Below are 17,215 nucleotides of genomic sequence, written 5' to 3'. Positions count from 1 at the left end.
GTGAGCCAGGGCCCTGCAGGTGAGCTAGACACTGCACTGCAGGTGAGCCAGGGCCCTGCAGGTGAGCTCAGTGATGACATTGAACGTTCGGTGTTCAGCTGCCTTGTCTTCAGTATACCCAAGTGGTGGGTCCAAAGGACAGTGACACATGCATGCTTTCTGGGGCTTGTTAAAGCAAACACTTACGTGTATTTCTTCCTTGCCATGGTGTGAATGTTGACTGCAGATACCTGGGGAATGTGGTCTTACTTAGGAGAAATAACTGTAATTTGTGGGGAGCAGATGAAGCCCTGAGTGAGTGCCTCAGATCCATGGAAACTCCTCCTCATCCTCAGACCCCTACTGAGATGAGCCAACTCCTTGTTCATGCCATTTATAATCAGTAATCTGAGTTTGCTGGTGCATCTCCATCAGAGCCTCACAGTCCACGTGATCCAAGCTTGTCTGTCTGTCTTTCCTCTCTTCACTCCCCATAGCCTTGGTCAGGTCAGTGCCAAAGTGGTGCAGGTTGTCGCAATAATTAGAGGCCATGCAGAGAACTATGGCTGACTAAAGGTCACAGGTGGGAAAAAACTGAAAATGTGGAGCAGAGACTGAGGCTGGGCACCCATATCAAAGGATCCACTGGGAGTCAGAAAAGGGCAAAGAAATACCCCCTCCCTCTCAGACACTTGAAGGAAATACAGCCAAGGACACCTTGATTTTTGAGCTTCCGGCTTCCAGAGCCATGAGAGAATATTTTTGTTATCTTAGGCACCGAGGTTATGGCTTTTTAACGTCCACACTAAAGAAAAATCCACTTCCTTCCCGTGAATGTAGCACAACATGACAGTTCCACCCTCTTGTCCTTTGAGGTCCCAGAGCCTGATCGCCCCTCTCCAGCAGTTTCTGGGACCTTCTCTCTCTCTGCCAGCTGCCTAGAGTTTGGCTCTATAGATGGGCCGTGGCAGTGTCTAGGTGGGTTCTTTCTGGTCTGCCTTTACCAGGCAGACTGCCCGGACTAAGCCATGGGTAAGCCATTTGCTAGCAATGTAGTGGTCTGGGGCTACCTGGGGTCAGTTCCACCTGGGTGCTGATCTCTGAACTCACTCTGAATTTTCATCAGCCCTGCCAAGTTATACCCTGTGGGCTTTCCTACCTCTCACAGTCGGAGGGAAGTTTGTCTTCTGCCTGTCTAGTGTGTAGACATGACAAGCAATCCTTAGGAGTCTTCTTTTGACTGATAGGATTGAAACTAAACTCAGAAACACAGACAAGGGAAACTCATAAGTAACCCCCCCCCAACCCCCCCGCTCCACATACACACATACACACTTCATTGAAAGGTAGGGGATAAGCCTTGTATAGAAGCTTCAGACACGCATGGGGAGTGTCCTCGGAGGTATCACTGCTCACTAACAGCTCTTGGGCTGAGGCCCCTGGGCAGAGTCCAGGAAAACAGCTCTCATGGCACTCCAGTGCCCTGCAAAAAAAGGGTGGACTCCTATCACCTTTCAGATATCACCTTGGCCTTGGTAGATATGAACTAGACAGCTGCAAAGCTAGCCTCTCAAGCCACCTGTCATAAACTGTGGGGTTTATAAAGTTGGGTGGGGACAAGCAACGGAACGCCAGTGTATAGAGAAACAAGGCAGCACAGGCCACAGGCGCCAGCAGGTCCCAGGGAGCGTGCCCATTTACATGAGTGGTAGCTACCTTGTACGCCTGCTTTGACTGTCCCTTCTGGACCCCTACCTGGAGCCACAGGGATTAGATCCACCACCAGGTGATAGAAATGGCAGTTCACCCCACTGGAAGGATGCGCCCCCCTCCCATGGTCCCAACAGAGGCCACCAGGCACGTTCTTCCAACCAGCAGCATTTGAAGCTCTGGGTCTGGATAGCCACCGTGGGCAGTGGCCTGTGCTTGGGAAAATGGAGAACAGAGAGGAAGGAACAAGAGTTGGGAGAGCCAGAGGCATGTGAGAGTGAGCCGTTCAGTGGATACAGGTGTGAAGAAGGTCCCTAAGTGGAGGGGGTTCCAAGGAGCTGGGGACATCTCTCCATGACAGGCTGTCACCCAGGGGATGCTTCTGAGGTCATGAAACTGGCAGCTATAGTGCCAAGGATCCAGGCCCTGCTGAATCTGGCACAGGGACTCTAAGCACAGGGACCTGTCACGAAATCTGGCTGAGCCCTAAGTGTCCTGGCAAAAACTGGAAATCAGCCTGCTATAGCAGCCTGCCAGGACCGAGCAGTACCCTCTCAAGGCCTGTCAGACAGAGCCCTGCAGGAAGTTCCTTGTTTCCAATGCTCTAGGTCCAAGAAATGCCTGTACTCTGTAGTGGCTTTGTGAAGTCTTGGGAGCCCATGGTGATTTCTTAGCCCTCACCCCATACATGGCCTGTATCTGAGGCAGAGTTGGGGATGGGGTTAGATCTACAGGAGGCTACAGCCTGGCCTCTACTAATTAGCTTCCTGCTGCTGGACTACAAACCCTAGTCTAGAATTCCAAGCTCCTGGGCTTATGCTGGTAGAATCAGGCAGCTAGACACAAAGCTTGGCCTTGCTTGTTTGAATCTTACCCCTCATGCAACTCGAGTCTCTTCAGACTCACCTGAAAATGGAGCAGTTCCTCTAGTGTGGGAGAGGGGCAGGCTCCCTATCTGACTTGGGCTCTGCTCCTCACAGTGCATCTATACTATGGCAACAGAGAAAAAAAAGCAAGAGAATCTTTGGCCTTGTGGGCAGCTCAGATCTGCTCTTTGCCTGTTGGTCTGGGAAAGATACAGGAGTGGCAGAGGAAGTGTGTCCCCTGCTCCTTGGGCGTTTTCTGACTGGAGTAAGCTGACAGCTACAGCTCCCATAACTGAGCTCATCACAGGATTTGTCTTTCTTGTGATTTTTCTCAACTCCCAGTCTCAGCTCTAGCCCAGGCCTTGGAGATGTACTGTTCACTCCCTTGCTGGATCTGTCTGGTCCTGTCAATAGAAGCCCCAGCCTTCTCCAGAGCTCTAGTGGTGTTCTGAGGCCCATTGTCATCCTAGGTGAGATTCTCCTTGCCTTTGAGCTTAGTGGCTTGGGGAGGTGGCTCACCAGGTGTGTGGGACCTGATGTGACAGGTGGGGTGGTGCAGCATCTCCATGTCTAAAGGACAACCCTGGAGAGGCTAAAGCCAGAGCTCAACAGAAACTGAAGCTTTGATGGGTGCCTGTCCAGAGCTTGATCTTGGTGGCTTGCTTGCTTGCTTGTGTTTTGAGACAGTGTCTGACTTAGTCTGTCGCCTCCGAATTATTGGAGTTACAAGCATGCATCCCCTGTGCTCAGCTTAAGATTTCTCTCCTTTCTTCGGCTATGCTAAGGACTGAATCTAGGACCCTGCAAATGGTGGCAGCTAATGAGTGTCCTACTCCTACCAGTGAATTTCAGCCCCAGACCGAGAGAGAGAGAGAGAGAGAGAGAGAGAGAGAGAGAGAGAGAGAGAGAGAGAGAGAGTTAGTTTTAAAATAGAATTTCCATAAATTGTCCAGGTTGGCCTTGAACTTGCAATCCACCTGCTTCTGCCTCTTGAGTAGTTGGGATTACAGGTCTGTGTTGATATACCCAGCGTGTCCTGTCTTGATAGAGCCTCTGGAGTGGGCATACATGTCTTAGCCAAAGTGCTCTTCAGCTAGGGTAAAGACGCCTCCCCAAATGCAAACAGCTACTGAGCATCTGGAGCCGCCCGGAATGAAGAGACTGGGAAGATCTGGACCTGAGGTGGACTCTCAGTGAGAACTCTTAGGAAGTGAAACCAGAAAGTCCGTGTCAGGGTGGGGGCCAGGGCAGGGAGGGCTGGGAAGGGCAGGAAGGGCAACCTGAAGCACCTGTTGGTTGAATCAGCTCCAGTCTAGGCCTGGGCAGGGCTGGTAAACCTCCCTCTCATTAGCTCTTTACCAACTGCCCCAGGGGACTGTCTTTTATTTTTAATTAATTCATTATTTTAAATTTTTTAATTACTATTTTTATTTTATGTGCGTCAGTGTTTTTTTGCCTGCTTGTACGTCTGTGTACCATGAGCCTGCCTGGTGCCCACAGAGGCCAGAAGATGCAACAGATTTCTTGGAATTGGAGTTAGGAGCCGTGTGGGTGCTGGGAATTGAACCCAGCGCCTCTGAAAGAGCAGCCAGCGCTTTAAACCTCTGAGCCACCTCTCCAGTCCCAAACAATTTGTTTTGAAAACAAGGTCTCACTATGTAGCCCTGTCTTGGCTGGAACTCCCTACATAGACCAGGCTGCCCTCAGACTCATCTCTATAATCCACCTGCCTCTGCTTCCCAGAGTGCTCAGGCTAAAGATACATGCCATCACATCTTTTTTTTCTTTTAAAATTTTCAAATCATTTGTATGTGTAGAGAGTTTGTACAAGTGTGTGGCTGATGTATGTACACATGCATGTGAAGGTCAGAGATCGATGTCGGGCCTCTTTTTTGATCTCTATCCATGTTAGTTTTTGAGACAAGGCTGCTTCTTATCAAACTGGAAGCTCCCCAATTCAGCTAGATTGGCTGGCCATTGAGAGACCTGAGGCTCCTCCTGGCTCTGCCTCTCCAGTGCCAGGACTGAATCCAACTTCTTGTACTTGTTAGGAAAACATTCTGCCTTTTAAGCTGTATCCCCCTAGGGAATTAAGCACACACACACACACACACACACACACACACACACACATACACACCTTTGTTATATCTGTATTGACCTGCCAAGCCAATCTCCAGGGCCTGAGGGTATTGGCAGATGTACCAGGAGACTGTGTGTACAAAAGCCAGGGCCTCCAGGTTGCAGTGGTGTCCTGGCTCTATTTGAAGGATTTCATGCAGTACCCTCAGATCTACCTACAGCCCACATTAGGTTCACCTCACTGATTCTTCAGAACTGTGATTTCTAGAGTAATAAAATTGAATGAGGGTGGAAATGGAACAGCGGAGACATCTTACAGCCACAGAGCTACTGATGGTCCAGGCATTGCTACCACATTCATCCTCTGTGTCCCAACTCTCCTCATTGTTGAAAGTGTGTGTGCTGGCCCCGGAGCCCTGCTTAGAGCCTTGAGTGCTGACCTGTGGGATAGTAGACCGTGCCAGGAAACTTGGTAAGGTTGAGTGGGTTCAGAGTCCCTGGAACCCAGGCACCCACCTGAGTCGGTAGGCAGATCGCTGCTCCCTACCAGACTCCTGGCCTGGAACATGTGTCATACTCCCCACATAGGAAATGTGTCTTGTGGTCATGTAAATCAGAATAGAGTTCTCCATTGCTAATGAGATATCCAGATGAGCCCTGAGGGTTTAGCCAATAAGCGTCCCTTCCTGGACATTCCTTCCTGCAAAAGGTATTTAAACTCTGATCCACTCTGGGGAGGTGGTATGCACCCATTTTCACAATGAACAATCAATAAACAGTTTGGAACCAAGGACTGCCTCTTTCATCAAGAACCACTGTGGGGAGCACGGAGCAGGCCTTTGTCTGTAGAGCTCCGGCTGACTAAGCCTCTCACCGAAGGCCCCTTCCCTGAGCTCCCAGACGACCTCTGCTAAGCTAAGGACATGCCAATGAGCTAAGTCAGAGTTCCCCTCCCCCAGGCCCCGCCTCATTGCAGCCCTGTGGACCAGAACTCCATTCCCAACTCACCTGCAACCCAGTAACGCCTGGATGTTCAGTTGGGAGCCGCAGCCCTAGCCCTGGGCTTCTCATCGCAGGCCTTTGGACCCCCAACCCTTCTTTCTGAGTACATGCAGTCTCCAGCCACAACTGGATGCTTGGGAGCTTGGGAACCCCATCTTTGGCCTCCCACATCCTAGGCTGCATTTTCCCACCCCCACTCCATTTGCAGTGGAGCAAAATGCAGACCCACACTGACTTCTCTAGGACCCTCTCCCCTCTACCTGCAGAACAGCTGTCTGCGGTGGCAGTGGAACCACACCAGCTCCAAGGATAGCTTGACTTGGACGAAGCCAATGGGATGTCACCTGCCTGGTCATCTTGACTGGCTCCCAGCTATGCAGGCAGGTTGTCTTGAGGCCACCATAACAAAGGATCAGTAGATGGGGGTTCAAAGCAAACAGAAATGCACTTTCCCTCAGTTCTGGGGCTAAGTAGTGTGTGATCCCCATGATCTTCAGGTTACACCTTTCCACTCCATTTCCAATCCTGAGGCTGCAGCCCTCCCGTCTCTGCCTGAGATGGGAATCATGCGGGGTCATTTCTCACCAGTGTGTCTCCTATTCACACAGTGTTCTCTCACAAGGCCACATTCATATCGGATAGCAGTCCATTCTAGTGACCTCAACTTGATGAGTGCAAAAAAAAAAAAAAAAAAAAATTCTCAAACAATGTCTCACTCTTTGGGTTGGATTTAGGAGTTGAACATGGCTTTCAGGACAGAGTTCAGCAAAAGGTGCCCACCAAGGGACTGTGAGATTTTTCTAGAACTTCTGGATTGATAAGTATCCGGCATCTTGGTCAGCATGGTCCTGTGGGTCACTCAGTTTCTAGCTCGCCAGGCTGGAGGCCGGCTCAAGGCCTCTGGGTACTCATGCTTCAGTCCCCTTATTGAACATTGAACATTGCACATTGTTTCTTTCTCCTCCTCTTCCTCCTCCTCCTCCTCCTCCTCCTTTTTCTCCTCCTTCTCCTCTTTCTCCTCCTCTTCCTCCTCCTCCATCTTTTTCAGCTTTTTGCCTTGTTTGTTTCTATAATCAATCAAACTTCATGTTCTGCCTACTCTTCATGGAACCGCAGCACTTCAGACATGTCATATAGCCAGCCATTTGTCCCCATCTTAAAGAGCTAAGGAGCCTCTACTGCCCAGGATGGATGTAAGCCCTTAAGACTCAGCTTTTCTATCATCTAGGCTTTTCTATCACAAAACATATGCGCTACTAAGTGTGGAAACTTCTCTTTGTCTTAGTCCCTCCTGTTCTATTGCTGTGAAGAGACACCATGGCCACAGCAACTCTTCAGAAAGAAAGCATTCAGTTGGGGGCTTGCTTATAGTTTCAAAGGCTTAGTCCATTATCATCGTGGTGGGGAGCATAGCAGCATGTATTGGACTGGGCCAGTAGCTGAGACCTACATGTTGATCCACAGATCAAGAGAGGGAGAGAGCTAATTGGGCCTGGCTTGGGCTTTTGGAACCTCAATGCCCACTCCCAATTGACATGCTTCCTCCAACAAGGCCACCCCTGGTAATCCTTCTAATCCCTTCAAACAGTTCTACTCCCTGTGATCAAGTTTCAAGTATATGAACCTATTAGGGCCGTTCTCATTCAAACCACCACACTCTTTTATCGTGGTTTCTTTCCTAGAAAGCTTCATGTCTTGCAAAGAAAAAAGACTCCTGTTGACATACACTCTTGCCATCAGGGACTTCTGAGTCAGCTCTGCTACAGTCCTTCCCTTGCTACTCCTACCTCCAGGGGCTCAGACACCCTGCTATCAAAGCCTTGCCCAGGAAAGCCTCTACAACCTGGGCCACAACTCTCCTGGCTATCGCAGCCTTCCTGCTAGCAGAGAGAGCCCACACTGTTTCCTGGATCTATAGTCCCATAAATATATGGGAGCTAGCTCATCCATATTAACTTTGTCCAGATTGACCGCCGGCCACCATTAGGAATTGCTCTGACCAGGACTGGTTCAGGCCATGTGGTAGACCTGCTGTGTTTGTCTTAACAGTCTGGAACTATCAGAACATCACCCCAGGTTCAGCATGCAGTGAGGCCCTATGTGTGTCCCATGCTTGTGGCTGCTTGCCCTGATGACAGGGCTGTGGCCTCCTGAAGGCTGGAACCAGCAGGGCAGAGGGCACTATTCAGGGGGCCCCTGTGTGGGGTGTAGGCATACATTTTTTTGCAATCTACTTTTAATAAGGGTTCAACCTCTCCTCTAGCCCACCACCCAACAGAGGTAGTGGAAGAGAAAAGTTATTAGGATATGGAGGAAGTGGACCTGTTCAGTAAGAGTTCTTTGGGAGTGAGCTTGATCTTTTCAGGCAACAGTTCATTCCTGTAGTAAATACCAAATACGATTCAGCAGCTGCAGACCAGTCCTCTAGGCAGGCAGACACCAGGCAGCTGTAGTTCAATCCTGAAGAAACCGCCGGGGTCACTGACTAGCCTGAGGCAAGGCCGCTGAAGCAGCAAGCTGCCACAGGAACCTCACAAGGAGTTCTTGGGCAAGTTTCTCTCAATGTTAGAGTTATCCCAAGTTGAGCTCAACAATGCTATATAAGGCGAAGCAGCACATGTGTGTCTTTAGCAAAGAACAGTGAGGTGGAGCAAACCAAACCAAAGCTCAGTGCTCGTCTCCCACTGCCTGTGGGTCATATTTATACTCCTTCATCAAGCGTCCTTTCACATGTCTGCTATATCCAAACATCCTTTCACCTGTGTCTGCTTCAGAAAAACCGTCTCTCATGCGTTTGCTTTAGCAAGAGACCCTTTCACCTGTGTGGTCCAGCAAACTCATCAAAGAACTACAAGTTTCCACTTCGGCGGGATGCTGTGTTCTCAGTGCGAATGTATAGGGAGGGGCCTTTAAAAGAATATTTGAGGAGAGGGACCCATGTGAGGACCCACGCCAGTGCCAAGGAGAGGCTCCAAGTGACACACCTGTGGGCTCTTGTGAGCCAACTGTCCTTGCTTGGGTGGTCAGGGCTGGGATCCGAACAGCTCCTTCCTGGTCACCCACTCCTCACCAGCTGTAATTCAGGAACCTCATTCACAAAGGAGATGGTCATATGGCCACTAAGCTGCTAGGCTCTATGGAGTATGACTGTAAGAGCCTTTGATCAGAGTAGGGTTGACAGGGCCAGAGAGGGTCCTGCTGGGGAGGGCGTCTACCCTAGTCCAGGAGGTCCAAGCTCGACCCAGGACCCTGACCTTGGAAAATCGAGAAAGGTGGAGGTTGCACCAAATAGACCTTAGCACTTCTCCAGACTTGGGCCTCTATTAACCCAGCCATGGGCAGCGAGTGGGAGGCATGCACAGAAAGGTGACCTGGTTCTGCCTCGGGCAGTAAAACAAACCAGAGGCAAGATGTCAGAGGTAGGGGCTCCCCTAGTCCCCCTTGGCTACTGAGGCCCGTGGATAAGTGCAGAGAGCAGGGAAGGGCATTCCAGACTAAGCCATCTATCTGGGGTAAGGCCTAGAGACTGGATGGGGTAGCTGTTCTCAAGAGTTGTCCCTTAAAGAAGAAAGGTAGATGGGATGGGGTGAGGTTTGCATGCCAGGCACGGACAGGTTTGTGCTGGGACACACCCCTCCAGCCCACTGAAGCGTCCCCCAGGAATGCACACACTTGGTGCTTGGCCTGGGGTGGGGGCTGGGAAAAGAGAGCAGGTAGGATAGGGTGGGCCGTCCTAGGGTGTGAGACAGACAAGCCCTCGTGGGAGAGGCGTCCACCAGCCATCCACCCACAGTGCGTCTGTGGCCTGCCCTGGCCTGTCAGCCTGCCCACCTCACCCAACATTTTCCATGGAATGTTCCCAAGGTAACTGCAATACAAACTCATGACAAAGATGAACCAGGCAGGGGCAGGTCTTGGGGTGGGGTGGCGGAGGTGGTGGTGGGTGGTCACAGGCTTGAGGTGGGTGGATGGGGCAGGGCTAGCTTTAGGCCTCGGGGATACCCAAGTCACCTCTGTCAGCACTGAGGGAGGGCTTGGGACCAGTGTGGCCATGGGCTAAGCGAGGGCTTTTAGCTTTTCTGTTGAGCACAATTCCACAATTCCACTTCTTGATATGAAGAATTAATGACAGTTAGGTAGAGAGGGAATGAATGAGCTCATGCTGGAGTCCATAGGCTGTGAATACACCATTCCCTATGGAGGCCGCCCCTACCCCCATCCCCACCCCTGAGCATCTTCCTAGTGGGGATTCCAGGAAGGGCTAGCTCATGCCAGGCTCAGGTGGGGGACTGTGTGGCAAGTGTGAGGTTCCTGGAAACAGAGCAGACCAGTCTAGGATGCCAGTAAGTCTTGGGTGGGGGTTGTCTGAGTCCCGTGGAGTGGCCGTGTGACTGGGAGAGGGTGTAGTCCAGGATTCCCTGGGGGCCATATGGCTGTGGGAAATTCCCATGACTCTCTAATACCTCCTAAAGTGTGTGTGTATGTGTCCCCTCCCCCGTTTCTGATAATTCCTAGTCATCCTCAGGGCAAACCTGACACCCATGATAGCAGCTCCCTTTCTTTGGCCTCCTAACCCAAAGGGATCTCAGCCCTATGGCCATGTGAGTGGCCTGTTGGCCTGTTTGGGGCTTGGGTAGGAAGTGAGCTCCCTGAACCAACACACACACACAGACACACACACACACAGACAGACAGACACACACACACACACACACACACACACACACAGGAACTGTGGGGGGAGGGGCCAAAACGCCAGCTAGAAGCCCCTTCCCCTTTGCAGCCCTTCCCCCACCCACATGTCTGAGGATGGGTACAGGGTTTCCTAGGAAACTGGAGGAAGAAAAGTGCTGGGGCCAGACTGTCTGGGGCTGGTGGAGCAGTGGCTGGAAGGAAGGAAAGTAGGGTGCACAGGGCTAGACAGAGGTGAGGGCTCTTCTTCCAGTCCCCTAGGCCAGGGCACCCAATCCCAGGTCTGGCGCCAGCCTATGCCACCACCTTGGGGGTAGGTGGACCTGTGGATCCCCTAGTCCTGATTTGGACCCTCTGCCTTTGTAAAGCTGCTCTTGCTGTCTTGGACACCCCTGCAACCTGCTCAGCATCTACGATGGGAAACCCTGCTTCAAGGCTTGGTTGCCTTGGGGGAAGAAGGAACCGCTCACGCTTCAGCCCTAAGACTCACACCGGCCCCAGAACCCAAGGGGATCTCTCTCCATCCGAAGTTCCTCAGGGCCCACTTCCGCCAGGGATCCCCCGGGCCTGGTGGGGCTCCCGTACTGTCCAGGTGACAGAGGTCACAGAGACAGTGGTGACAGAGACAGTAGTGACAGAGGCTGTGGAGATGGGGCCCTGCAAGCCAAGAGGGCAGCCAGTCCAGGTGAGGCAGGACAGCTCTGGAGTGTGGGGAGTTCAAGCGGAGGTCAGATGACATGAGTACATCCTTCTTGCAGGCGCCTCTAGCACCCCTGGACACATTGTGCAGCTGGCTGGATGGCATGCAGGAACTGCAGGCTTCACAAGGACCCCTGGCTGCAGATGCCACTTTGGCTGCTTCTCAGCTGCGGGAACAGGAGGTAAGGGGCCAGGGGATAGGGACAGGTCGGGGGAACTTTGTCCTGTGAGCCTCAGGCCAAGCCACTGGCAATAATAGTGACTACCCTGTGCTTAAATCTAATCGATCTGGTCCTCCAGGGTGAGCTGATATACATAGCTGTCAATGTTGGCTAGTGATCCTCTTTGATTAAAAAAGGTGGGCAGTGGTGAGAGAATGGGCAGGAACCCCAGAACCTAGCATAAGTCCCCCAACTTCATGTCTGGTAGCTCCTCCTGCGGCTGCTGAGGGAGCGTGCACCACATGTGGAGCCAAGATTACGAGAGGCTGGGAGCCTATCAGAGCTGTACACACAATGGCACCGACTGGTGCAACAGGCAGAAACCAGGTGAAGCCACAGATGGGGGCTGTGTGGGCTGTAGGGCAGGAAAGGGTACCACTGACAGCTCCTCCATCTTTACCCTAAGGTGGAGGCTCCTGGAGCAGCTTGTTCCAGCAGCACAGAGCTTTGAAACGGCCTGCAAGGCTCTTCTGGTACAGCTGAGCCCGAGTGAACAGCTACTGGCTGAGCTGTGGCTGAGGCCCAAGTGCCTTGAGGCATCGTTGCCGTGCCTCCAGGTATGGTCCAGGCTTGGGGTGGGAGTCTGTGGGATGTCACAGGCTCAGTGTCTTGTGTTTGTTCACAGGAGGTGTGTAAGGGGGTTGTGGCACGTGCCAGGGATCTAGAAAGGGTTTTGCAGACTGGCCAGAGGCTGGCAGAGCTTCTCACTAGTAAGTGGACCTCAGCTGCGTCACTCAGTTGGACAGCCACCCCAGGCAAGAGGTGCTGAGGGCTCATATTTTGGAGCCCCCTGAAAAGCCTATCCTTAGCCCAGGGACCACATCTGTACCATTTCCCAGGTATAGGGCCTAGGCCCTGAGTTCAAGGCCTCAATGTCTTTGTCCTGGTTAATGGTTCCCAAGGCCCCTTCTAATGTTCTCATCCCTGCTACCAGTTCTCCTTCGATGTCGATGTCAGCATTTCCTTCTGGCCTCTTGCCTCTGGCTGCAGGTGACCAAGCTCAGCTTGTGCGACAGCAGCTGAATCAGTTCCAGGAGCGTGTAAAGCTGACTGAGTCACAAGCCGCCTGGGCCCAGCAGGAGCTGCTATTTGCTCAAAGGACAGAGTCCTCTAAGCCCTCACCACTGGCAGGCCTGGAGACCCAGCTTGAACTGGAAGGATCTGCCTCAACACATCCAGGGCTCAAGGACCTGAAGCAGGTGTTTGTACCCCCCTTGACTCCAGGTAGAGGAAATACCCCCAACCAACTCCATGCTCTGTGAGGAGACTAGAGTACCAGGGAGCTAGAGTTGCTGGCAGTACATACTTTTCGTCCGGAGCCAGGGCTGTCTAGAACAGCGCTGGTTTCCTTCCGTAGTTGAGTGTCCACCCGGTCCAGTTAGCAGAACGGCTTGAGCAGCTGGCACAGTGGGCAGAGACTTCTAGTCAGGCTGCAGCACCCACAGTGACCATCTGGGAACAGAGCCTTTCATCAGGTACACCAGGGCCTTGGGGATACCTAGGAGCACTTGGGACATTTCTGCCAGACCCGGGGGTAGGATTAAGCTCTAGGGCAGGAAGGGTGCCTTCCTGTGTTCAAGAAGCCAAGGGTTGGGGTGAGTGTTAAGGTCTTGCCAAGGTTGGCTCTCAGGTGGTCACATCTCTCCCTAGCCATGCGCCAGGCAGATACGAAGCCCCTGGAAGGGCACTGGTTAGAGACTCTCGAACAAGACGCTGGGCTGAAGGCCATAAGGGAGCCAGCTGTGCAGATCTTGTGTGGCCTGGCAGAGCAGGCAGCCATCGAGAAGCTGAGGCCTGAGAGGGCCTGGAACCCAGGTTTACAGGTATCTTGAAAGACTTGGGAGAGGAAGGTATCGCCAAGAGTCTCCTAGGAGGAGACGTGACTACGGGGACACTGGACAACGAGGGTACTCTGAGGCTGAGCTGGTAGAAGGAACTGAGTCTGAGGACTCTGGGAATGAAGATAGTATGGTATTGGGGAAGGGACGTGGGCAGTGGAGCCAGTAGAGGGATCACTAGTGATGACTTCATGGCTCTGCTCCCAGCTTCAGACACCCTCAAATCCCCATTTAAGGCCATAGCTCTCCCAGTGAGGTCAGGGTTTAAGATCAGCCCATCCCTGACTGTTAGACAAGAATAGCTGTCTATCCTTGGATAGTACTGTGGAGCCTCCAGGCTGTGTGGGTAAGGGCAGGGGCTGATGTATCTACATGCCTTTTCTAGCAAATAGAGTTCTTAATTAAGGTTAAAACGTTGCTATGAATGAGTCCTATTTATGCAACAGCTGGAAAGAAACAATGTAAGGACCAAGATAGAAAGAAATTTACTCTCTTATGACACACAGTCTGGGACTGTCCAGCATTTATTGTAACAATGGACTTCCACGTGGCCCCCTTTTCTATAACATAGGTGTAGTTGGGGTGCATGACACCCTTCTTGTGGTTCGCTGTCTGCCTAGAAGTTCTAGGTTCCTTCCCTGACATTCCTTTCCCATTCTTGAGAGGACTCTGATGGTCTCCTGGGCCACTGGACCTGGCTGTCACCAACTGAGAAGTTCAAACTGTGGTTTACACACTGACTCAAAGTTCTGAGGGCTTAAAGTTTGAAATGGACAGGGCTGGCTCCCGAGAGCTGTGAGGAGGGGTTTGGGCCACCTCGTTCCTTGCCATGGATGGTATCTTCTTCCTGAGTCCTCGGTGCATTCTGTGTCCCCTTTTGTATGTGCGCATTTATGTGTGTGTGTTTGTGCACACCTATGTAGAGGCCAGAAGTTGACATCTGATGCATCTAGTGTCTTCCTCCAGCACTCTCCTCCATATATATAATATATATTTATATATTTATAATTATATCACATACTTATATGCAATGTAAATTTTACATGTATCATATAAATATATAATATATATTTATTTTGTTCTTAATTGCATGTGTGTGTGTGTCTCACTCATGTGCACACATGCATACATGTGGGCACCCACAGAGACCAGAAGAAGGTACCAGATCCATGCAGCTGAAGTTCTAGGCTGTTGTGAGTTGCCTGATCTAAGTACTGGAAACTGAACTGGGCCCTCTGCAGGAACAGCAAGTGCTCTTAGCTGCTGAGCCATCTCTCTGGCCCTCCACCTTATTTTATCAGTCAGAGTCTCTCTCCCTGAACCAGAAGTTCTTATTTGGAATCTTACCTCTGCCTTTCTAACATTGGGATTACCACATACTAATTTGTTCTTTTGTTTTTTACATAGATGCTAGGGATCAAACTCAGACCCTCATGCTTTTCAGCAAATCTGTTACCCAGCTGAGCTATCTTCCCAGTCCACAAATCCCCGCTCTTTTTCCCCTTAATTTATTTATTTATTCACTTATATCTTGATCACAGTGCCCCTCCTCCTCCTGGCCCCTCCTCCTCCTGGCCCCTCCTCCTCCCTTTCCTTTTCCCTTCCCCTTCTCCTCTGAGAAAGAGGAGGGCCCTTCTGGGTATTAGCCCACCCTGGCACATCAAGTCACTGCAGGACTAGGCACATCCTCACCCACTGAGGCCAGACAAGGCGGTCCTTAGGCGAATGGGACAGCCCCTGCTCCAGTTGTTAGGGGACTCCCCATCTTTTTTTAAGGGCAGCAGTCACATCGATGCCTACATTCCACTGTGATCTCACATGTATAACTGCTAGTTATACATGCAACTGCCTCTTTCTGAGGCTGGCACTTCAACAGGGGAACAGATGGGGGTGATGGTGGATACAATTCACCCACAGGGAGGACCTTGCTGGCTTTCTTCACCTTGCCCTAAGTATGGCTGCCCTCCCTATGCTGAAGAGGCCTAGGGGTAGAAGGACTGGGCCAGCGTGTGTGGTCCTCTTGCCAAGGTGGTGGATAGTGTGAGGCACAGGATGAATGGAGTAGGGAAGAGGGCTCAAGATGTGAGGCACATGGAAGAAAAAAGACTTCACCCTTCAACTTTTCCCACTCGGAAAACCAGTAGTACAGCAGGCTCCTCTGATGGCAGGAGTTCCTGTGGCGACAGCAAACCCTGGTGGTGTCATGGCTAGGAAGGAGAGGAGTGGCTGCCTGTGGGAGCACCTGCCACTTGGGCCTGCTGATGGACCTGCAGAGCTACCAGGCTGCCATGTCTAGCCCCTCCTGCGAGAGGTGAGCCTGCTCGCCAGCTGTTTCCATGCCACTCACACTGGCCCTCTACCCTGCTCATGTCTGTCTGTCTCTTCTCCAGGATACACACCCTGGAAGGAATGATGCTGCTTGTGGGCTCCCTTGTAGAGAAGTTGGTCTTGTGCCCGCATAGGCTGAGCCAGGCTGAACCCTTGGGGACCAAGGTGGGACCAGTGGCCAGAGGCTCTGGCTTGCACTGTAACTGTGGATCAATCCAGGGTTAGCCTAATAACACTGGATACCTCTGTCCTTGAGCCACACCCTCTGTAAGACCATTTAGGGGTGCTGGAAGGCCTAAAGTGCTGGGCAGGACTTCTGAGAGGCTCTGGGGGATGCGGGTATTGACTCAAGAGAGGTGGTGAAGTGGTGAGCAATTTTGCTCATGGGCTCCTCCAAGTTCCCTAACATTTTCCCCTAATGCATAGGTGGTACAAGCCCAAAGCTGGGTGTTAGAGGAGATGCCTAGGGCCCTGACACCAGAGTACTTGACTCAAGCCCCACGAGAGATCCTGGCTTTGAGGAGTCTTGACCGGGGGCCGCCTGGGGATCTGACGAGTAGAGCTACGACTTGCCTCCTGGGGAAGATTCCAGAAGAACTGAGCTGGAGGCCATGGTGGGCAGAGGTCATGGAGAACTGGAGTCTTAGGAAGCCAGAGCATAGCAAGAAGAACCAGGAGGGAAGGGACCAGTGGGAACAGCAGCAACAGGGCCACCAGGAACAGGTAAGGGCAGATGAAGCCGTATGCTGCACATTCCTGGGCACATGAAAAGGAATGGATGTCACCTCACAGCAAGGGGCTAGGCCTCAGTTAAGCAACAATAGTTTATTGCACACACACCATAATACTGGATGTTAAAACAACAATAGTTTATTGAACACACACCATAATACTGGATGTCCAGGACCTCAAAAAGGACTGTGGACCTAGTCTGCCCTCGGGGTAGGCTTTTTATAGGAAAAAAAAAGTTTCAAAAGTTTAAAGGGCAAGGAGGGGAGCAGTGGGATTTCCAGGGAAAGTTATTATCAGCTGACCTTTAGGCTGACTGGTCCTGATTAAGGTAAGAAGGTGGGTGGGTGGGTGGTGAATCTGGGAATTTCAGAATATCAAGATAACAGGGCAGGAGTAGAACTTTGTCTTATTAGTAACATTCTTCAGTGTCAGCCACAAAAACCACTGTGAGCTGGGACATAGGAACAGGAAGAGCTGCCCAGTAGTCTTGTGGAGTTACTACCTGTATTGGTCATAAAATGAAGTGGTCTGGGGTGTGCTTTGTACTTGAAGCCACAGGCAGCACTGAAACATTTCCTCGGTAGGACCTTGCGGACAGCTTCCTGGCAGCTGGGGAGCAGGACAGTGTTGGACAAGGCTGGCCTAGCTATAACTGGAGGAGACGTGGGCCGTGCCACAAGCTCTCCACCGTGTTCAAGCCAGGGCTCTCCAGTAGCCAGAAACAGTCCAATAGCCTGGTCAGAGCAAGGAACATGGAAGGGACGAGCACAGAAGTGGCCAGAGGCAGGCCCAAGGACCAGGGAGCCTTGGTGAGCAAGTGTGAGTGTGGGCCTGTAACGGTGGGGAGGACAGAGCCCCAGAAACTGCTCCCAAAACCCTGTATCGAAGGCTTGGTATCATTACCCCAATCCCCCCCCCCGCCCCCGCTCCATGCTCCGCAGGCAGTGCGAGGAGCCATGATGGTTCGTGTTGGAGGTGGTTGGGCAGCTCTGGATGAATTTCTGGTCAAAAATGACCCAGTGAGAGGTGAGAGCTGGGGTAGGAAGGGGCATACAAGTCATCAGGG

At 51.8% G+C, this 17,215-nt stretch overlaps 1 protein-coding gene across 10 annotated transcripts in view; it reads left to right on the top strand.

Moving 5' to 3' along the window:
• Positions 1 to 17,215, top strand: part of LOC116081313 — a 34,032-nt gene that overhangs the window by 16,213 nt on the left and 604 nt on the right. For 4 of the 10 annotated variants that reach the window (XM_031357924.1, XM_031357925.1, XM_031357921.1 and 1 more), the window contains exons 2-13: positions 11,090 to 11,212; positions 11,460 to 11,578; positions 11,658 to 11,808; positions 11,877 to 11,961; positions 12,242 to 12,450; positions 12,609 to 12,726; positions 12,902 to 13,074; positions 15,258 to 15,400; positions 15,480 to 15,582; positions 15,844 to 16,140; positions 16,734 to 16,968; positions 17,095 to 17,175. In XM_031357924.1, coding sequence (XP_031213784.1) covers positions 11,135 to 11,212; positions 11,460 to 11,578; positions 11,658 to 11,808; positions 11,877 to 11,961; positions 12,242 to 12,450; positions 12,609 to 12,726; positions 12,902 to 13,074; positions 15,258 to 15,400; positions 15,480 to 15,582; positions 15,844 to 16,140; positions 16,734 to 16,968; positions 17,095 to 17,175 — 1,792 coding nt within the window. In that variant the 5' untranslated portion in view covers positions 11,090 to 11,134. Of the gene's footprint in view, positions 1 to 10,525; positions 11,017 to 11,089; positions 11,213 to 11,459; positions 11,579 to 11,657; positions 11,809 to 11,876; positions 11,962 to 12,241; positions 12,451 to 12,608; positions 12,727 to 12,901; positions 13,075 to 15,257; positions 15,401 to 15,479; positions 15,583 to 15,843; positions 16,141 to 16,733; positions 16,969 to 17,090; positions 17,176 to 17,215 lie in introns of those variants that run through there. The other 6 variants (XR_004114848.1, XM_031357916.1, XM_031357922.1 and 3 more) reach the window with 4 other exon arrangements.

Source organism: Mastomys coucha, unplaced genomic scaffold (genome assembly GCF_008632895.1).
Source record: "Mastomys coucha isolate ucsf_1 unplaced genomic scaffold, UCSF_Mcou_1 pScaffold11, whole genome shotgun sequence".
Lineage (NCBI taxonomy): Eukaryota > Metazoa > Chordata > Mammalia > Rodentia > Muridae > Mastomys > Mastomys coucha.
Note: the sequence above shows the minus strand (reverse complement) of the source record. Positions and strands in the feature narration are given on the sequence as shown.